The sequence below is a fragment of the Harpia harpyja genome, chromosome 17, assembly GCF_026419915.1.
Source record: "Harpia harpyja isolate bHarHar1 chromosome 17, bHarHar1 primary haplotype, whole genome shotgun sequence".
NCBI lineage: Eukaryota > Metazoa > Chordata > Aves > Accipitriformes > Accipitridae > Harpia > Harpia harpyja.
Genome location: NC_068956.1, coordinates 4,425,395 through 4,445,943, shown reverse-complemented (window position 1 = coordinate 4,445,943; position 20,549 = coordinate 4,425,395). Strand labels below are relative to the sequence as shown.

Below are 20,549 nucleotides of genomic sequence, written 5' to 3'. Positions count from 1 at the left end.
ACTTTACTTTCCAAGAAAGGCCTTGATTTTTAGCAAGTTCCTGATATGCAGTCGTTGATCACAGATAGCAGATAGGAGTAATGCTCCCATTTACGAGTCCAGCAGTGGTTTACACTCTCGAATACTCATTGTTTTAAAATATGTCTTTAAAACGGTGCCTTTTGAATATTTAGCACATTTGCCCAACATCTACAACTGTGTTGACCTTTTTAAATGCAGGATGGCCTTTAAAGAGAAAAGTATTAGGACTCTGCATTGTGATGATGGCATTTTAAATGAAATTGTCAGTCACCTGTAGAAATGCTCTTACCCCTGCTCAGTTGAAACTCTGTGTGTACTAACTGTGCATTTCTGGGTTACTAATCTGGGGAGGTCTTTTGTTTCTCTCTTGTTTGTAGTTTCAGTAGGTTATGAGTATGAATCCTGTCCTGACTTGATCCTGTGGGAGAAGAGGACAGCTGTGCTTCAGGGTTATGAAATTGATGCTTCCAAACTTGGAGGATGGACCCTGGACAAACACCATGCCCTCAACATACAAAGTGGTAGGTTGTAACACATAACAGGAATAATGCAGTGTTGCAAGGACCAGTTGCTTCCTATTGCTAAGAATTCAAGAAAAAAAAAAGAAACCTGACCAACACATGTACTTTCTTATGTATTTTACTAACAAATTATTTCTAGTAACTTACATTTAGAAGCAATTTGGTGTGTGTAAATGCAAGAGAAGCTGGCCATCATGAAGTAGTTCAGCGTCATCATGTTTAACTTTGTAGTGTTTTAAAAGAAGGGTATTAACAAGGAAAATATTCCTAAAATAACAAAAAGGGGACCCTATTCAGATTGGACGTACCACTGAACATAAATCCACCCAGACTCATCCACCAATGTGCAAGAGTACTTGCAGAAATGAGAAGCTTCATGGGTCATAAGGGAAAATGGAAGGTGCCAGAGTCCTTGAAGGCTGCTCAAGACTGCAGCAGGGAGGCTTGAAATCTGATCAGAACACGTCGAAAAGATAGAAGCACTGTGTCCCTCTGGATGATAGCGGTGGTATGGGAGCAAACCTCTAATTCAGCCCACATCACTGCTGAAAACACTACACTTACAGGGAACATAAGCAGAGCTCCTCTAAAGCTTTGCAGATGAAACATTTCTCTAGAGAATGTGCCATGGTCTTCCTGTCCCTTATTTTTCCATGCTCTATGTAATTTCTTTTTTTATCTGGTACGCTGCAAATTACAGGGCAGGGAGGGACAGAAAGGGCAGGTGAACATTCATGAGATGCTGAAAAGTGTATTTCATTCAAAGGTAAAGACGGTCTTGTTCTCCCTACATACTTTTGTTCTGCAGGAAATGTAATGGGTCTATAAAAAATACTTACTTCAGATAAGGGGCTCATCATTTGAAACCATCACAAAACAATACTATGAAAGATGATAAACCTCCTTGCTACTTGACAAATACCCCAGCTGGCATCCAGCATTGCCAGTTTGTGCTCCCTTTGGTCTCAGTTTCCCTGTCTCTCTTTAATGTCCTTATTACTGTTTTCTCTCTCTAGGCATCTTGCATAAAGGAAACGGGGAAAACCAGTTTATTTCCCAGCAGCCGCCTGTAATTGGAAGCATTATGGGCAACGGCCGCAGACGTAGCATTTCTTGTCCAAGCTGCAATGGTCTTGCAGATGGGAACAAACTCCTGGCTCCTGTTGCCCTAACATGTGGGTCTGATGGAAGTCTTTATGTTGGAGATTTCAACTACATCCGAAGGATCTTTCCCTCTGGCAATGTCACCAACATACTGGAGCTGAGGTACACTGTGCTGAATGTGGCCATTATAATTATGCCTTTGAGTTCTGCAGAAATCTTATGTACCCAAAAGGGAAATGAGCAAAATTCTTTAAAAAACCACAGCAAAACAGAAAAAAAGCTGTCCAGATTTGCCTCTTCTGCAACTCTGCTGACTTTGATTTACACCAGAGAAACACAGGCCTAACAAGTTCATCCAGAATTGAATCACACACCAAAAATATTGACACATTTCTGTGCTGCTAGATCAAACTGTGTTGATGTCTGCCTTTTCATGTTGTTAGAGACCAGTGTGAATTCTTAAAATTAACAGTCAGCCTCTGAGATAACCTAAACTTGGAAGGACAAAGCACCAATGACGATATGTAGAGGTTAATCAGGACAGATGATCATTCATAATTAAGACAGGATGATCACTCTAGGTAGTCACAGACTGGCTTTTTCTAGTTATTTTTGGGGGGACAAATGTATCAGCTCCCATCAGTTCCCAACTGAACAGCAGTGTCAGGGTGAACATACAGATGGATGAAAGTAAGTGAAGTATTTTCTTTTAACCCGAAATAACAAAGGGGGAAAAAATATTAGGAGAAATAGGTAGGATGGGGAAGGAACATCCCTTAAAAACAAGGAAGGAGAGGGAAAAGTATAGATTTGTCACAAGTTCTGAGAAAATGAAATAGATTGTGACTGAATCAAAGTTTCAAATTGACCTCACTGGGGATATTTTTCCTATCTAAAATTTCCACAATGAATACAATTACCCATTTCAAAGCACCAGGGCCTGATTCTGGCCTCTGCGTGGCCAGACAAGACTCACTCCAGGAAAGTCAGTAGAGTTAAATGAGTGTTTCTGAATGAGTCTTCTCTGCTTGAATGGCCTGACCTAAGGTCCTAAGAGGTCAATATGAGGTTAGCGTGGTAGGAAGGTCCACATTTCCATTTAACTCTCCAGATCTGGCCTGAAAATGAGAATCTTCCAGAAAGTAAGAAACTTCCTGCTCTACTCAGACTTAATGTCCTGGCTGCTGAGGACAAAAGTAAGGCTCTATTTCTGCAAGGGCTGCCATGTGGAAGCTTACTAGACAGCTTCCTAGAGCAGCAGGGTCCCATACAGCTTTGCTTTTTATTTCCATTTGCTCCACAAGGCCACAGGTAAAAATGAAAGAGCTGATCTGCAGGAAAATTGGTGCAAGATCCCATTAGTCCCTCGTTTACAAACACACCACAGTCATTAGACCTTGATGAAGGTCTTATTTGGCACGCAGAACCATCATCGTAGATCATGGTGTATGAGAAAAAAAATCCAGACAGCCATCACAAGGCTGGCACTTACAGAATAGCTGTCTTGGTATGCTCACAGGGCAACAAAGAAATCAGGAGTCATCATTCAATTAGGAAGCCCACAATGAGATGTTTGCAGTCACATCTCAGAGGGCTGGGGTACCTTTTGAGTAAATAGGCAAGAACCTGATTCTTGCTGTTCTGTTACATGACACATGAGAACATAATATCTCTCATGTTTGTAAGGTGGGAAGCTGGAATAAATCTTCAGACCTGGTCCACGTTAAAGAATGTAGTATTCTTCCAGTGCCAGAAAGTTATTTTAATGACCAAAGGTGAGATTTCCAGAAGAGTCTAGGTGATTTGGGGCCCAAATCCCATTGCAACTGAGTGGGATTAATATCTCATTCCCAGAAGTACAATTTTGAAAACCCGATCCCTGTTTCATTGTCAGTGGAAATACCAGACACAGCGGAGGTTTTGCAGAGTGTTTCCTCATTGGAAAGGAGAAAATTGGAAGCCTTGACAGAGTGGCCTTGCTGGCTTTTGTGTAGAGCCACAGAGTTAAATTTACTCCAGAGTTAAATCTGCTGGAACGATTGCTGCTTCATCTGTGCAAACACTTAGGTTACTGGATCTAATAAACATTTCTTCACTCTGGTGTGCTATAAAGTAAGTGGGTTCGGATGCCGGCTGACTAAAAGCTATGGAGGAAAGCCATTGCTTTTGGACTAAATGGAGTTTGCTTGCATCTTCTCAAATCAGCATCTCCTTGGAGATTAACACCCTCACTGTTTGGCTTTTGGGTTTTGTTTGGAGGGGTGTCTTGAGTGTAGTGTTCCGTTGCAGAGAGGAAAACAAATGTATTGTGGGTCGCAGATAACTGGAGCTGAGAATGTAACTAGACCCATGAAAAATGTCCAGCTCGGCATAATTTCAGTCCTCTGGGCTAGAGTTCATGAGGTTACAGCAATGAACTGCCACCCATAACTGTGCAACTGTTAAGTTACCTTTGTAAATCACAAAGTATTGCTTTGACTGAGAGTGAAAAAACCTGTAAAGATATCTGCATCTACATATATTTAGCTCAGTACTGCTCTGAATGATAAAGTCTGTCTGGTCCTATCTCTTGCATAAGTGAATAACTCCAAGCAGGTGAGATCACACTTCCTTTGTGATATGCAGTGGTACGTAAGTGAGCTCACTGCCAAGTAATATCCAATATAAAATATATCAGTGTCATTCCAGCTAAGTCTTTATTTATTATTGCATTGTATGATACAGTTACTGTCAAGTTTTCAATCTGCTAATAATGCATCGAACTGAGCTGCTAACACCTCATTCTTTCTTCTATTCCCTGCTTTCCTGTCTTCTGTCAGAAATAAAGATTTCAGACATAGGTAAGCCAACCAGTGGAGAATTCTTATGCCGCTCCCTGTCTTGTTGCATGTTGTTACACAGTGAGCCACAAGTGCCATTTCCAGATGATTCAATAGCAAATGAAGCTGGCGTGATTAAAACTGGCGTAGGCAATCAGTCATCAGAACTGGGAGCCATTAATCACAGAGCGGAGTCGCGCAGACTTCTGCATGAGCTGTTATAGCTGTAGACAGGGGAAGTACAGACATGAGAAGCAGGGTAACAAGAGGAGGAGGGTAGAAGGAAAAATGGGTGGGAATTAACCAAGAAAGTAAAATGGGGACAGCGTCAGGGTACAGGTCACTGGAATAGCTAGGAAGAAAAAATAATTCTCATATGGTGAAATGTCTTCTTTTTGAGTTTTGGGGAGTGTAACAGGCATAATAAAAGGCCATGTGTACCCCAGCATCACCCGCTTAGGGAAGTAAGTTTTTGTAATTCTTTGTCAGTCTGAGCTCTTCACAGAGACCCTTCGCATTATGTGAAAGTATGTCAGGCTCAGATAGGAGGTAGTGCAACTCAGAACCTTAGCCGGGAAATGCAATAAAAAGGAGAAAAAGTAATGACAAGAAAACAAGATGAAAGAGAGACTCCTAAATTGGAGCTTTGTCACTAAGAATATTTGTCATCTGGGTTCACTGGAGTTTCAGTGGGTTTGATCCAATCAGTTGCATTCAGGAAGATGTCAACCTCCTGTCACTGTCTGTGTTTGCAAGGACTTCACTGGCTCTGACAAGTTTCCTCTCCTTCTCCCCGGTTGCTTTCTAAATTAGAAGCGTAGACTGTGGAGTTGGGATTTTTTTTTGTTTGGTTTTCTTTTTGCATCTGGGATTGGGGATTTTTCTTGCTACATGCTTTTTATTTACTGTTTCTTTGACTTCATAGAGGCTGTGCAAAACCACAAATGTTCAGCTTATCTGCATGCCTGGAAATGCAATGGAGTAGAAATGTTTTTTTTGTTTTATTGCCAGAACATTAATGAAGGGCTGAGCTTCCACGGCATAATGGACTGGCCCAAAGCATCTATTAGCAGGGCTGGGAGGTTGGTACACAAGACCTCTGCACTGACTGTCTTCATCAGGCTGAGTTCCAGCCCCCCAGCTCCTCTTTCACATCATTTGAAGGCAATAGAAAAACTCATTTCTCTTTGGAACAGCCAGGTTGTATCCTTAATGCCCTAGAAATACACAGCCACTAAGGTGCACCTGCTTTGACAGGGAAGGGCAGCAGCTGAATACCTGTTACAAGAAGAGTTTTTATATATGAAGGCAATAACTGAGTGAAGATATATGGACTGGCCACAAATGCTGCAGATGCCACCAGAGCCTTACGAAGTTGGCAGGGCTTCAGCCTTTAGGCAATTCCTAAAAACTAAGAAATGAAATGAAAGAAAGCCAAGACATGCCTGCTTCAGTGCAGTCCAAAGGGGACCAGTGAGGGAGGAAGGAGGTGAGGAGCTTTAGATGAAATATTCCCATCTGTGACTACATTAAGGGAGTCATCTATGTGAGTTAGCATCTGTTCTGTGTCATTTGCCGTAATACTTCTTGTTAGGAAGCTTCTTCGTTTCTGAGCCATAGGGAAATGAGTGGGTGTAGTCTTAGCTAAAGCTCCAGTGCTTTGAGCTCCAGAAGGTCCTAAGCCTGACACCGCTGACAGGCAACAGTTGCAAAGGGTGAGATCCACAGGACTGAATCTTAGAGGTTTGGAAAAGCTGCAATCCATATGCAAAAGCTTCCTTACTTCAGGGGAAAGGATTCCTCCCCACCACATAGCCTGTGGTGAGCTTGATCTCCAGAGGTTCTGGAGCTACCAACTACAAGGCTTGGCTCTACAGCACAGCGTAGTGTAGCCGAGGTCTAACTCTGCAACAGCCAAAATGGCTGCGTGTCAACATGGGGGACGTTAGCTAAGCCAAAAAGCGTCACCAAATTGTGATGCCTTCCAAGTTTACGCCCATCTGTCATTCAGTAATAGATTAACAGGAACTTACTCCAGCGTGTCTGTGTATGGACCTGTCTCGATGGGCTTATAGAAGCTAATGACTTTTTCCAAGCATGGCAATAATAATTCGCAGTTAATTATCATTATCTTTTCTCTGCAGGAACATGGAGGGTGGTGAGGCATTTCTGTCTTTCAAATATGCAAAAAGAGGCCACGCTAAAATATATTGTTCCTTTCTTGTTTCCATTCATACCTTAAAGAGGCAAATCTACAATTAGTGGCAAAGAAAGAGAGGTATCTCAGAAAACTGCCCTAGGATCGCATCAAAAGTCCTTTGCAGTGCCTGGGTTGGCTTATGGCATTGCTATGAAGTTTTATTATGCAGCCTGTGACACTAGAAGAGCTTTGGGCATCACACACAAACTGAAAACACTAAAAGACCAAGTGTAAATTCAGCTCACTGCACTGTGTGGCCTCCTTATGTATTAATCTATTGAATGTCACCCAGGGAAAAAAAGACCAGTACCTCACACAAGCTATAATAAAATCCTCTGTTTGTGAGCTGCAGGGTGCTTAGCATGGAGCCATGGAAACACAGCCCCGCTGAACAAAAAACACTTGGCTGCAGGAATTCGGTAGTTCTTTAGTCACCAGCAAACGCATGTGGCCAGCAATGCCACATTCTTCAGAGGGGAAGAGGGCAGCTAGCACAGAAAGTTTTACGGAGGTGGTTTCATGTCCTTAAACAGAGACATCAGATCCAAAGAAGCCCCAGGGGTTTATTCGGATCAGCTGTAATGGGTAACTAACTTTGGTGTTGTGACTGCTCCTGTCTGTTGACCACAGTGGGAGCCAGAGCCATACTGTTAGCGGTAACAGAAGTTGTCCTTTAGAGGAGGTGGTAGATGCCCTTGCATTTGAGAAACTAAGATGCAGTTCATCTTGTAAGATAAATGTTGAAAATAAGTCAGACAAATCATACCCCAGAAGAAGCTATTTCTCTCCACTGCCTATAAAGGGAGTTAAGGCAGCCAGTTCAGTTTGTAAGCATCCACCTCGTAACCATTTAAAGCTTGGTGAGATGAATCCCCCGGCTTTGAACAGAAGGCAATGACAAGGTGCAGTCTGCTGTGCTGACACGTTATAGGTAACCTGCTGAAACCAGGGATCATCTCCCTTTTCTCATCTTTATTCCTTAGGGACTGGCTTCCCACTCTGGAGCAGGAGGTTCCTTCCTCAGACTCCTCCAAAACATGGGCCCTGGGCCCAAGGGGATAATACCAACCTTTGCTTAAAGCCTGTGCATCTATTATAGTACTACAGAAGCAAGCCACATGAGTGCCTATTCACCCAACTTTTTATCCCTTTCCTTCCTCATGCCTGTGTGTAAGAAGTCACATAAAGCATAAGCACTTTAAAATGGAGTCTGAATCTCTTAACATATCTGCAGAGATCCCCAAATGGTCCTGGCACTATCCTGTCCAAATAATGAAAATGAAAAAAGGGAAGGGACAAGGCAGATGTATGGGACAGCCTATATGCAACCCCAAACAACTGGGATCACTGTGAACCTGGAAGATTTTCCTGTGCTTCCCCAGTGCATCACTGTTTCACAAGCATACAAGGAAGCAGTATCACCTCCATTTCACTTTGGCCTGCAGAACTTCTGCTTATGAAACTGTCCTTATTCCCAGTGACTACACCATCATGCCCACTAATACCCACTAAAGCGTCTGTTCTTGGCTAGGGACCAGCCCACCCCATCCCTGCAACTTTGGTTTGTTGCCTCAGGGGCTTAAAATATCAATGCAGTGCTCAGGGTTTCTTCTAAAAAACCTTAATAGCAAAAGGAACGATCTGAATGGGAAATCAGCTGTTCACTCACCACCCTTTTCTAGTGGTAGCAGTGTCAGTATGGGGGATAAATATTCTAAGACTACAAATACTGTAACAACTGATTAAGTCTTCTGAATAGTAAAAAGTCCTGTCTTTTGTTTTGGTCTGTTATCTAAGCAATGAGAGAGGATGAAAGGGAAAAAAAAAAAATCTCTGCTTCGCCCCAGGCAGATTTATTTCAGTTGTTGTTCAGTTCAGTCCAATTTGCCACTTGGATTTGCCTATTGATTGTGGCTTTAAATAAAAAGCAAAGCCCTAGTGTTCCCAGCTCTAGTGCTCATGCATTATCACAGATGAAGAGAAGCAGTTTGGGAACTTTTACATTACTAACGTATGTTTATTTAGCATCTCTCATCCTGAAGGATCTCAAAGTGTTAAACAAAAGCTCCGGTGTATAACACTATGCAATTCGTGCAAGGGCAGAGTGTGACACCTTCCCGGTACAGTGGTGAAGACTGTTGGCAAGGGGGGTAAATTCCAGCTTGACCATTTTTAACAGTTTGTATTTTTCCTTCCCTGCTCCAGAGCATCCCAGGTTAAATACTCCATTGCCTAAGCCATCCCAGGGAGCCTTCCACCCACAAAAGCCCTATGCATGGAGCAGGGCATAGGAGACCATGATAAAGAAGAGACCATGCTTAAGAAGTCTAGCCGATAAAAATGAACCAGCACTTCCTATCGCTCATGCAGAGCCGTGCAGCAGAAAAAATATCATTTGTATTCGGGCTGCCCATACCATTAATAACATTAGATTTAGAAAGGTAATTGTATGTCTTAGGAGAGCTTCACTATCAGCTCACCACATGAAATCCAGACCCAAGTGACCCAAAATTTTAAGTGACCCAGGGTTATTACCGTCCCATGGGTAGTTTAACCAATGCAAGTTTCTACCTCTACCTCTTCCAAAACACATTTGCTAATAAAGGTGCATGTGCCTCTGTGACATCCAGCTATGTAGAGGATTAAAAGTTTAACCAGTCAGAGCTAATTTTTTAATGATTGTGATCTTTGAACTCATCTCTACTTTTTTGCGGCATCTATATTCAGGACCTCATTAATAAAACTAAAATTGACTAACCAGCAGCTACTCAAAGTATTACATTAATACGACAGTTTTTGACTCAGTCAGTAAATTTAGGTGGGGAATACCATTCAGCTTTTCTGCTGGATGAATGTTTTGCTTTTACCTGGTTCCCTGATCCATGGTTAAAAGTAACCAGGATTTGTTTCAGTGTCCATTCTACACAGGAGACGGGATTAGAAAATAGTTTAAGAACTCTCTCTTCCACTGAAGGTTGTAATCAATAATAAAATCCACCAGAGCGAGGCTATGAAATCCAAAAATAAATTACAGTGATAGTACTGGGAGAGGGGAGCAGGAACCTCTAGTTCTGCTGTCATTTTTCTCCATCTTTGGGAAAGACATTTTCCTTTGCCCATCTGCAAATGGCCTGCTGTAAGACTCAGTGAAAGCTATCTGTGCTTTCCAGGCAAAGATGCTAAAGAATTGCAAAGTGCCATTAAAAGTGTCCTGCTCTTGTCCACCTCCCATGCAAAATAGAGATTATGAACAGCTCAAAAGCTGACTGACATTCAGCTGGGCTTTGTTAGGACAGTCAGTGGAAAATGCAAGACCCTGATCAAAATGGATGATGGATTCCCACAGGTAACTTCTTCCACCAGGGTTGAAGCCACTTGCTTAGTGTGAGTGACATGCAGGTAAATGAAATAATACCCTACCAGCCTGCTGTCATTGGAAAGGAATACAGATGGAGACTGAACTGTCAGGCGGGAGCTGTCTTGAAGGTCAGAGCATTTTATTTAGCAAGAATCAGTGTCATTTGTGGAGATGAAATCTGTTCGGACTTTAATAGGATAAATCATAAGGGATATTCCAGAATAAATCAGAAAGGCTTTTTTTTTTTCCCCCGAAGTATTAAGTAATTTGAATGAAGAATCAACTTATGGCTTTTTAAAGCAGAGAATAATTCAGTAGTTTTTGTGGGTCTGAAGAAGGGTTAATTTTCCTAACATAAAGGTTGAAGGAGAGAGGAAATTTCTTATTATGAGGGATAGAGTCAACTGTGATCGACACTCAGGTTTCTAACCACTTTCTCCTGGAACAATTCCACTAAGTGCAAAATTGTGAACTATGGCCTATTCATTTAATATGAATTCTTGGGACGTGATGAGTTTGGACAGCTTGAATATCTGGAGAAAAGTAGAGACTTTTTCATACTGGTTCTAATTACTACTTAGCCTTTCTTAGAAGGAAGGAGACCTGTGTTCAGGCAGCGGGTGTTACAAGTTTAATCTGTTGGTTTCAGGCTTAGAACAGATGCAGCTCAATACACACTAGTAGCAAACACTTAATAAAAGAAGTTAATAAGTTTAGTATCTATATTAAACTATAGAAAGAATCCTTGAAAGACAATTTTTTAAATTGTGTCTAAACTCATCTGGTTGTTTTTTCTGGCCAGTCCCATTGAATGCTTTCCATAAAGTGGATGCTAGTTTGTTCATTTCTTCAGTCTTGGGCTCATTTAGTGTTGTAGTCATGGAGCTAAAAACATTATCTTTCTGTCCGCTCACCCCGTTTTCTCAGCCACCCTTTCTCGTTTTCATGGAAGCAGTGAGTGAATGGGGTTTAACAGGGGACTGATGTTCAGGTTCCTCAGCCCTCCTCCTAGTTCATGTTTTCCTTAGGGCAAAATGTGGCACTCCAAGGACCATTTTGTTTCTCTCTTCATTGAGGTCCGGCTGAATTCAGTGGCAGGACTTCCCCTAATCTCCATGAGAGCAGGGCAGGACTCTAGAGTCTTTGCTGGAGTCAGCAAGAGCACCAGATAAGCATTGATGCAGTGGTCTTGGAGAGTATATCTTCAAGTGCTTTACACTTGGGAGTCTGCTGTGGGGTTTTTATATTGGGGCCTTTCTTGGGAGGGCAGATTTTTTAAATTTTTTTTTTCTTTGTTTTCTGCCCCTAGTATACTATGCTTTCCCTTCACTTTCTGGCACTGCACTAACACCAGTTACAGAACTATGTCTATATTAAGTAAATTAAGCAAACTCAGGCACTGGGACTCAACCTGTAGTAGTTCGTGGCATGATTTTGGCTCAGGCCAGCGAGCCCTTTCCTTTGGTAGCTGCCCTCCATGCCAGAGAGCACCCCAGGCACAGCTATTGGTAATAGAAGTAGCTCAGGATCCTGTGCTGTAACACACCGTATCCTAACACTGTCAAATACAGCACTGTTTCACTTTCCCAGTCTGTCTGCCCTGTGCATTTTTATTCTGTAAAGTGCTTGCATTTCCTGTTGACTTAAAGAAACAAATCATCCAAAAAAATAATAACGTCGTACCCTTGTTTTTCAGCCACAGCCCAGCTCATAAGTATTACTTGACCACAGATCCAATCACCGGCTCCATCTACCTCTCCGACACCAACAGCCGACGTATCTATAAAATCAAGTCAACAACATCAGTGAAAGACATTGTGAAGAATTCAGAGGTCTTGGCTGGAACTGGGGATCAGTGCCTCCCGTTCGATGATACCCGCTGCGGAGATGGAGGCAAAGGCACTGATGCTACCCTTACAAATCCCAGGGGTGAGACTGCTTCTTCTCCACAGGCTTTTTTAAAGGGGTCTTTTTGAAAGGGACTTGTTTAGTCATGCTGGAGACTGCTCTCCTCTCCAGTTCAGAAAATGCCCTCTGATTTTGCAAGCCTTCCCCAGTCAACCCACAAACACATCCTAAGAGCTTGCCTCTGGAAATAAGTGGGTATGTCTTACCCTCAGCCAGTCCTGGTTCTTCTTAGTGAGGTGGCTGGGAGAAGTGCCAAACCAGAGGGGTGTAGTGATGGGCACGTGTCTAAAGGGCAATAGAATAAATCCACCCATCAATTTTATACCCACTTAGCCACTGCTCCTCCTTAACAAATAACAGTGTTTGGTTCTTCGCAATCTGGACTGGATTTACTTACGTTCAGTTCACTGAGGCTTTCCTGGCATTAAAAAAATAAAAAGCTCTATAAGCATTGCTATATGTATAAAATAGCAACAAAACCAGCACACAGCTCAGTGATACCTAAATTGAGGTTTATACATTGACATTATATATTATGGCATCCAGCTTATGTGCTATAGGGGGTTCAATATGGGAATGGTCTAATTCAGCGTGACTTTACCTGGTTCCTGATTAGCTTACTTAAATGTGATAAAAGCACAGTCAAATCAGAATGAAAGCATCACACAGCCTTCATGACTGTGAACTAAATTGTTCAAAACAGGTTTAGCCAAACATATGCAGTCCTGTGTGTAGCCAAGACTTCAGTCTGGCAGTCTCAAGGTAACAAGCTCTGCATATGGAGGATGTCGCTCCTCCCAGCTGTCCACAGCTCCTTGGAAAAAAACACACAGAGGCTATAGACATGAGGTGGAAGATCCTGTTGGTATACACACCTTCTGCAGTGTTTGTGAAGAGGGGCAAGAAGGACACCCATGCAGGAATGCTTTTCGAAATGTGGCATTTTTACCTGTTGTTTGTCTTCTTGCCCAGTTGTTAGGATTGCGAGGAGTTATTTATAGGTTCTTGGCTTCGGCATCAATGTGCTGCAGGTTTCCTTTTTCCTTCCATCTGGGAGTGGTAGCTCCCTCCTTCCTCACCACAGCAATTTCCAAGCCTATCCCAACCTGTTCGTAAAGCAAGCCCTCAGCAAAACCTGGGCATCCTTTAACAAGTTGTTTCACAAAGAGCAGGGAAGATGAAGACAGCTGAGCTGTTGTTTCTCTTCCTGGCTAGCCTTCTCAGGTAGTTATTTTTCTTGACAAGAAAATGACATTATTGTTAATGAAACCAAGAAACCCAAACTGATTTAGTGACCTTTTGTGTCAGCTCTAGTTGTGATTTTTTTTTTTTTTTTGTTACATGTCGGCTAGTTGTTTCTTGGCAGAATGCAGAAAGATATACCTTGGGAGACCTGGTTTTTGCCAAAAAGCACTGAAAGCCAAACTGCTACCCTTGTAATATTCAAAGGGCCCAGCATGGTTTCCAAGCACTCCAGACTCCCATGAGGTGACCATTATATTGGGATAAAGTATTGCCAGGGGCACAGACAGAGAAATGGAACAGCTACCTGTGGTCAGGTTGCAGTGTAGGAATTGTCTCACTGAATTGAGAGGGCTGAGTGAAAAGAAAATTAAAAGTGACTTGGGCAGAGAGATTCAGACAGTCCAGCAGATGAGTCATGAGATCAGGGAATCCAGAAATCTGTAATCCAATTTTCTACATCACTTTGATGTTCAACCAGTGAAAAAACAAACAAACAAAAAAAAACACCAAAAAACCAACCCACAACTTTTGTTGGACCTCTGTTCTCCTTTGTACAAGATAAGAGGAATATTATTCATTTCCCTACATGGGTGGATGTTGCAAGGTTTAGACAAATTATGTTTCTGCTTTGCTGTGGGAAACAGAGCTCTAGAGTTCAAAGCTTTGAGCACTGAAATCCTTCTTGTTGGCAATTCAAGCTCTCAGGAGGCTGTTCTTCCACCTCAATCATATAACGGCAAGATGCATGCATTCATTCCTCACAGCTCTGAAATTTCACAAAGTAGAAGTAAATTGAGGGCGAAAGAGGAAATGACACAAAGCAAAATGGCAACAAGAAAATAATAATCCAGAAAGCCCACACTGCCAAGGGAAAGTTTGTAAACTGTGTTCCCTGATCTGCTTCTAGCCTGAGTTTGCAAAGTCTGCTGAGACAATAGCTTTGGCAGGTGTGACTCACTTCCCATTCACCTCAATAAATGATTAACAGTGAAAAATCACACTGACAACGCAATGTCAGCATTGTTTATACTTTCACGGTGGTTCATTGTAGCAGAAAAATCCAGCAAATGCTATTCCTTCATGTGATTGTGTTTCATAATAGGTCAAAATAAAGATGATTTATTGTACAAGTAACCAGTAGTCCTCAGGTTACCCTCTGCTTCCCTGTCTTGGCAGGGGAATAAACACTTATAAGTGAAGGGTCAGAGGAAATTAGGAAACGATTCTGTAGCTATAGAGATATCAGCTGGCCAGGGAAGGATTTGGAAAGTTCAGTTCTTCAAAAATCACCACTCTTCATGGGACTCTACTTTTTAAGGCCAAAGCTTTTTTTTTTTTTGTCTGAAGATAATTGCTTCATGCAAAGTAGGATTTGTGTGCACTTGTTCAAAAATTGTAAGGAAACAAGGTCTTGTCTCCACTTTCATGAAGTTTTAATTAGCTGGTATTTACAGCTTGCTGGAAAATATGGAGGGAATACACTCCTGCCAGATGAAAAACAGCAATTCATAAAGACTGGAGGGTCAGTTGTGAGGTGTCAACATATATTTTTGCATCTACCTTTAGCCTCTTGAACTAGTCAAGCATCTGGTCTAAGGAGATTTTTTTGGCTCTCTTCTCAGTGGAAAGAAACTGGTACCCTGAAAGTGGTTCGTTCTGTGCCACTACACATGTCCAAGGTAGGATGAACCACATTCTGGGAGTGCTGATCTGCTCCTGGAGACAATAGCCTGAAGGATGAGGTCCCACCCCAGCGAACACCATTCAGAATGGTTCTCCCGTTTCCCAGCAGCAGCCTTTTCCCCACAGTTTTGATCATTCTTCCAGTCCCCACCTCATCTCCCATTACTTCGGAGTGGATAATTTCATAGAATCATAGCATCACAGGATAATTTGGGTTGGAAGGGACCTTAAAGATCATTTCGTTCCAACCCCCCTGCCATGGGCAGGGACACCTTCCACTAGACCCGGTTGCTCAAAGCCCCATCCCACCTGGCCTTGAACACTTCCAGGGATGGGGTATCCACAGCTTCTCTGGGAAACCTGTTCCAGTGTCTCAACACTCTTGTAAAAAAAAATTCTTCCTTATATCAAATCTGAATCTACCCTCTTTCAGTTCAAAACTGTTATCCCTTGTCCTATCAATACATTTCTGAAATACCTTCTGGATAGAAGTTCTTGTCTCTCTCCATTGAAGGAGAGAGAACGCCCTTTAGATGATTAGCTTAGACAAGATATCAGGATGGATAAAACCTACCCCAGGAATTTCACCCTTCCCCTGTCTTTGGCTTCTCTGATAAAGGTAAGCTATACAAATAGAAGACAGGTAGATCAACAGATGCAACAGTGGTGGCAGTTGTTTGGTCAGGGTATTTATCATAGTTATTAGGAACCGGCCTGATGCTTCCAATTCATTTGCCACAGAGCACAGCAAAGCTTTCAGATGCTAATGAATTTCAATATATCGTTGCAAATTAAAGTGTTACCACTTTCTAATTATCATCTGCTAATAATGATCCTCTTCTACAAGCAATCTAAAGAAAAATTAAAACTCCAGCTTGTCAGAGCATTTTTTTTCATCTGAGTACTCACCAGTGGTTCTCCTCGGGAAAATGTTGTGGCAGAGAAATTACCAAGGAGCCTGCAATTAAGAGAGATTGCAGTGACAAGTCTGACACAATAGGAAGAAGGTTTCAGAAGGGACGTGGGGGGGGAGGGGGCATCTCATTCATTTAGCACCACAAAAACAATGCAAAATGAAGTAATTAATTTTGGGACAGATTGCTTCCTTCACTGTGTCCTGCTGAATGTGTAAACAAAATCTCAGTTGTTCACTAAGTGTTCATGAGTTCGACAGAATTAAAAGAAGAAACTCAACCCTCCACAATCTGTTAACATTTTTATTGTCAAATAATAACGTAAGGGCCATTTCAGGGAAGACTAGAGGCTGACTGAACAAAATATCTTGTCTCTTACTGTGGCCAGAAAAGACACGTAGGAAGGGGGCAGTGATAGAGTGGCCTTTCCCTGCTAACACTCCAGATTCTAGTCATAGACATTCGCGGCACTTTCTGAAGAGCTTGCACCTGGACCTGTGCTTAGATGCCACCATCAATTTGTCTGGAAACCTCTCTGAACACTTAGTTTTTTTCCTTGCAGACATCCTGTGCTAATGTTTTCCACAATTTTTTAGCCACAGCATGAAAAAGTGTGGTCTTTTTGATGCCAGATCATTGTTTTCTGTTCTCTCTGTGCCTTTCCTAATCCATTCCTATCTTCTAGCTCCCTCCTTGACCACTGCTGAGCACAAAGCTGATCTTTGCAGAAAACTTTTCACAGGAATTCCGAAATCTTTTTCCTGTGAGCTATTTTACAGCTTGTCATTGCATATGGGTAGTTAGGTTTACTCCTTCCCCCGTGAATTCCTCTGTACTTATTGACATTGATTTTCATCTGCCATTTTATCACTCAGTCATTCAGCATCCAGCCAGACAAGAAAGCTCCAAATTTGGATTCCTTTAGCACCTATTTTTTACTTAAAAGAGTTTTCCCCCCTTTTTTTCCTAAGTAGAGCTACATGTGCAATGCAATCACTTTTAGCAGTTCATCTTCTAGAACAAACCCACCGTGTCCCAGTAGCTATTTGCAGCGTAACGTTCTGCTGGCACCTCTTCTCACTACAAGGTCCTGACATTTCAAGCAAATGTCATTGCATCACAGCTTTCTATCAGCACAACTCACTGGTGTGATGCACGTGGTGCTACAAGCCCTTGTTTCTTATGGGATCTGCGACTACCCAAGAGGAGCCAGCGTGATTTCATAACGTATGTATTTCATACCTCAGAGCTGAAAGTTTGGATCTGCAATGCTACCTGGGTAGTGGCAGCAGATGTTTTCTCTCAGTAACTGTGAGATTGAACTTCAAGCTGTATGCTGAAAATCTTTAATTCCCTTATGTTCCTATGGAAACATGAGAGGAGCCTTCTGCCAAAGCAAGCCAAGGCCTTTGGCTTTACATGCGTGACATGTGAATTACCCGTTTCTGTGCCCATTTGCAGGAGCCAGCTCCCAGCACTGGAACTGTGCCATTATCAGAAAGGAAACACAGAAAGGTCCAATCTAACCTCTACAATCTGCTGCAAAGAAATCGTGATGTTTCTTTCCCTCTCCGCAGAAGTCATCCATCCAAAGACACTTGTCTGTGGGAGAGCAGGGCTCCTCTCCGTAATTAGATTTGAATCCCAGACAATCAGCTAAAGTCAGGAAGGGACTGGAGCAGTTGCTGTGTGAGGAGCATGTGCAAATGGGAATTTAGGGCTTTGACAGACTGCAAACTCTGTTAGCCTGCAGAACATCTTAGGAAATGCAAGGCAATTGAGATTGCTTAGCCTCCGTGAAAGAGGGATAAGCAGAGAAGTGCTCTGTGATAAGAACACATGCACATGCCATTGCCCTGGAGCAGGATGATAAGTGGTAACTTTGCCATCCTACTTTAACTTCTTTGGGTGTGCAAGCTCTTTGTCTAAGCTGGAATGCAAAATAAAGTTGTGCTCTATCAACTCATCGGAGCTGGCTTGAGAGCCAAAGTACATACAAGTTATTATTACTCTAACTGGTTAATCAGACCAGCCATCAGACCTCAGCATTGAACACCGTGAGCGACTGTCAGCATACGCTGCTGATAAGTCCCATCCAATACATATGGAAGTAGCTAAGAGAGAAAATTCTGCCTCATTTAAAATCACATTATCCAGCCTGACACCCTTCACTGGCTTTTGGCCTGTCACACAGACTAATGGACAGGCACCCTGAAAAATACTCGTTGTGAACCTAGGAATGGATAAGAGCCTCTTGTGTTTGACAAAAGCCAATTAAGATCCACTAAACCTTCTATCATGCCTCTTCTGAAAAAAACACATCTACCATATCACTTAAAGAGCTCAATTGTATTCCTGGTGGTCAAGCAAATGCCAGCAAACATTAAGGAACTTGCCATTCGGCAGGCAAAATAATTAGAGGAGCAGTAACCTTCAACAGCAGATGCCAGTGACAGGTGACATGTGCCCATATCCCGGATGACACATTGAACAGGGCACCAACAAGGGCACAATGCTGACAGATCTCATGGCAGGTGAAGACAACTTCCAGAAAGCCATGGATGCCAGGGAGATATTGATGCTTATACTGCCAGATCCCTCTGCAAGCTTTTGACAAAGTGCTAAGGTACAGCTGATGGGTTTATATTGTATAATGAGAATAAATGGCCACCACTGCTGTGGCTTCTCCTGTAGCATTCAGATGTGCAACAGGTACCTGCCGCTCCTCTTCAAGGTTCTTGTTTCATGGTCCTGCAAAGATCAGTCCTATCTCGGCATGAATTAAACACAGGTATTGGAATGTAGGACTCGGAGCAATCTTTTGGGTCATTTAGTCGTCATATATTATCTCAGCAATACTGCCATATAATCCCCTCCAAAATTAATAAACTTCATCTTAAAAGCAGCAAGTAATTTTTTCCTCACTGCCCTAGAGGCTATTCTGAAACTGTGCTGCTCGGATGGTCAAATACCCAATCCAGGTCAAAATGACGCCCTTCAGACAGGGAGATGTTACAAAGAACTAAGGAAAATGCTGGGTTTACCTCCTAGCAAAAATACACAGCTCCCATTCAACTCAGTGATCTGAAACATCAGTTCCCTGACTCCTAACTGACTTTGAATCAACAGGTTGCAGCCCTGTCTGAATACCTTCCTTTACCTCAGCTCAATGGAGAAGTTTGTTCTTTCTCTCAAACAATGACCTAGTCCTGAGGTTTTCTTGCCATTTCTTCCAGGCTAGATTATCTTCTGTAGATTTCTGTATGGCCAGATATATGTTGTTCTACGTATCATCCACCTCCATGGCTTCCAGCCCATGCAGTAGTTACAGCGCTGGCTGAAGGCCATGATTTTAATTGCCAAAGCAATCAGGGGATTAGTCCCTGCTACATGAAAATCTAAAATTTTTGATCTGTGAACTGCTGCATCTGTACTTCACAGCATAGCTCACAGTGGATAAAGACTGAGGGTAAATGTTTCAAACAAGGGTTCTGGCTGTAAAACAGCGTTTTGGAGAAACACAAGATCTGATTGCTTCTCAGAAATATTCTCAAAGCTTTCTATCCGAAACAGATTTTCCATCATTTCTGTCACCATGATGACAGCCAAAAAAACATTTCAGTGAGGATTCATCTCACTAATTTAATCTGTCTACAGTATAAATGTTTCCTTTGGAGATATTTGCTGTAGTCTCCTTTTATAGTCAATGGGGAGGAAAAGGTGTTTCTAGCAGGATTCATATAATCTCTTTTGGATATCTGCTTTAGGGTGGTATGAATTGCACCCTAGGAGTAGGTATGTCTCTCCACTGATTGGAAAAGCTCCAGATACTTGCTTGGAAGCACAGTGCAGATGTCAGCTTTTTGCCAAGTGATTGCTACGCTGCTAGCAAAAGAAACCAAACAGGAAGATCCTACTATTCATATATTCTAAGCAGAATTTTCACTTGCATAGAAAAGGGTGTTACAGGCTTCTGCATTCTTTAACTGTTCCTTACATTTTTTAGTGTCTTTAAGACACTCAAATATTATGCTGAGCGGCATTCCGCCACTGTAGGGTAGATGAGATGGATGACTCTATTAGTATCTGTGGAGTTACTTTTAATTTATACTAACATAAAAGAGAGGTGAATGGGGCCCTTAAGTTCTTATTCCTGCCTTAGTCATGGACTTTCTCTGTGACCTTGTGAAAATTGCTTTATCTGTTATTTTCCCGATATGTAAAATTAGGATGATCACACACACAGACTGCTATGAGGTCTAATTAGTAAGTGTAAAGCACCATGAAATCCTCTGATGGAAGATGCTAGTATAGCTAGCTTGAGATAAAGAGGATTAAAGGAGCTTGTGCTAACATAACAAATACTTGAGAAACGATGCTTAGGGGGAAGTGAAATGGCACATATCTCCAGGTGAGGCAACAAGAATCAGCAGTCTGTAACTGTTGTCAGCAGACCTCAAATCCACTGACAGGAGTATGTCTACAAAGGAGGTTTGGACAATGAAATTAATCACCTAGCAGAGTTCAGAAACAGGTGAAATACTATACATTAGTAGGATTATCCTAGGAAAAACCTTTCCACATTTATCCATCTGGAATTTGATTGACCTGATGGATCTTCACAGCCTTTTCGTCGCCATTTCTGAAAGATTCACCAGTGTAACATTTTCCTATGCATGGCTTAATATTCATACCATGAGCAATAACACCATGTTTCTGAACATGCAAGACGTAGTTATTAGAAAACCTTCTCCTTTCAGGAGTTCACCGTATGCC

At 42.1% G+C, this 20,549-nt stretch overlaps 1 protein-coding gene across 9 annotated transcripts in view; it reads left to right on the top strand.

The window, feature by feature from the left end:
* Window positions 1-20,549, top strand: part of TENM4 (teneurin transmembrane protein 4) — a 599,338-nt gene that overhangs the window by 531,919 nt on the left and 46,870 nt on the right. For 7 of the 9 annotated variants that reach the window (XM_052812175.1, XM_052812176.1, XM_052812174.1 and 4 more), the window contains 4 exons: window positions 399-542; window positions 1,559-1,808; window positions 4,466-4,486; window positions 11,720-11,952. In XM_052812175.1, the coding sequence (XP_052668135.1) occupies window positions 399-542; window positions 1,559-1,808; window positions 4,466-4,486; window positions 11,720-11,952 (648 nt within the window). The remainder of the gene's footprint in view (window positions 1-398; window positions 543-1,558; window positions 1,809-4,465; window positions 4,487-11,719; window positions 11,953-20,549) is intronic. The other 2 variants (XM_052812177.1, XM_052812181.1) reach the window with 1 other exon arrangement.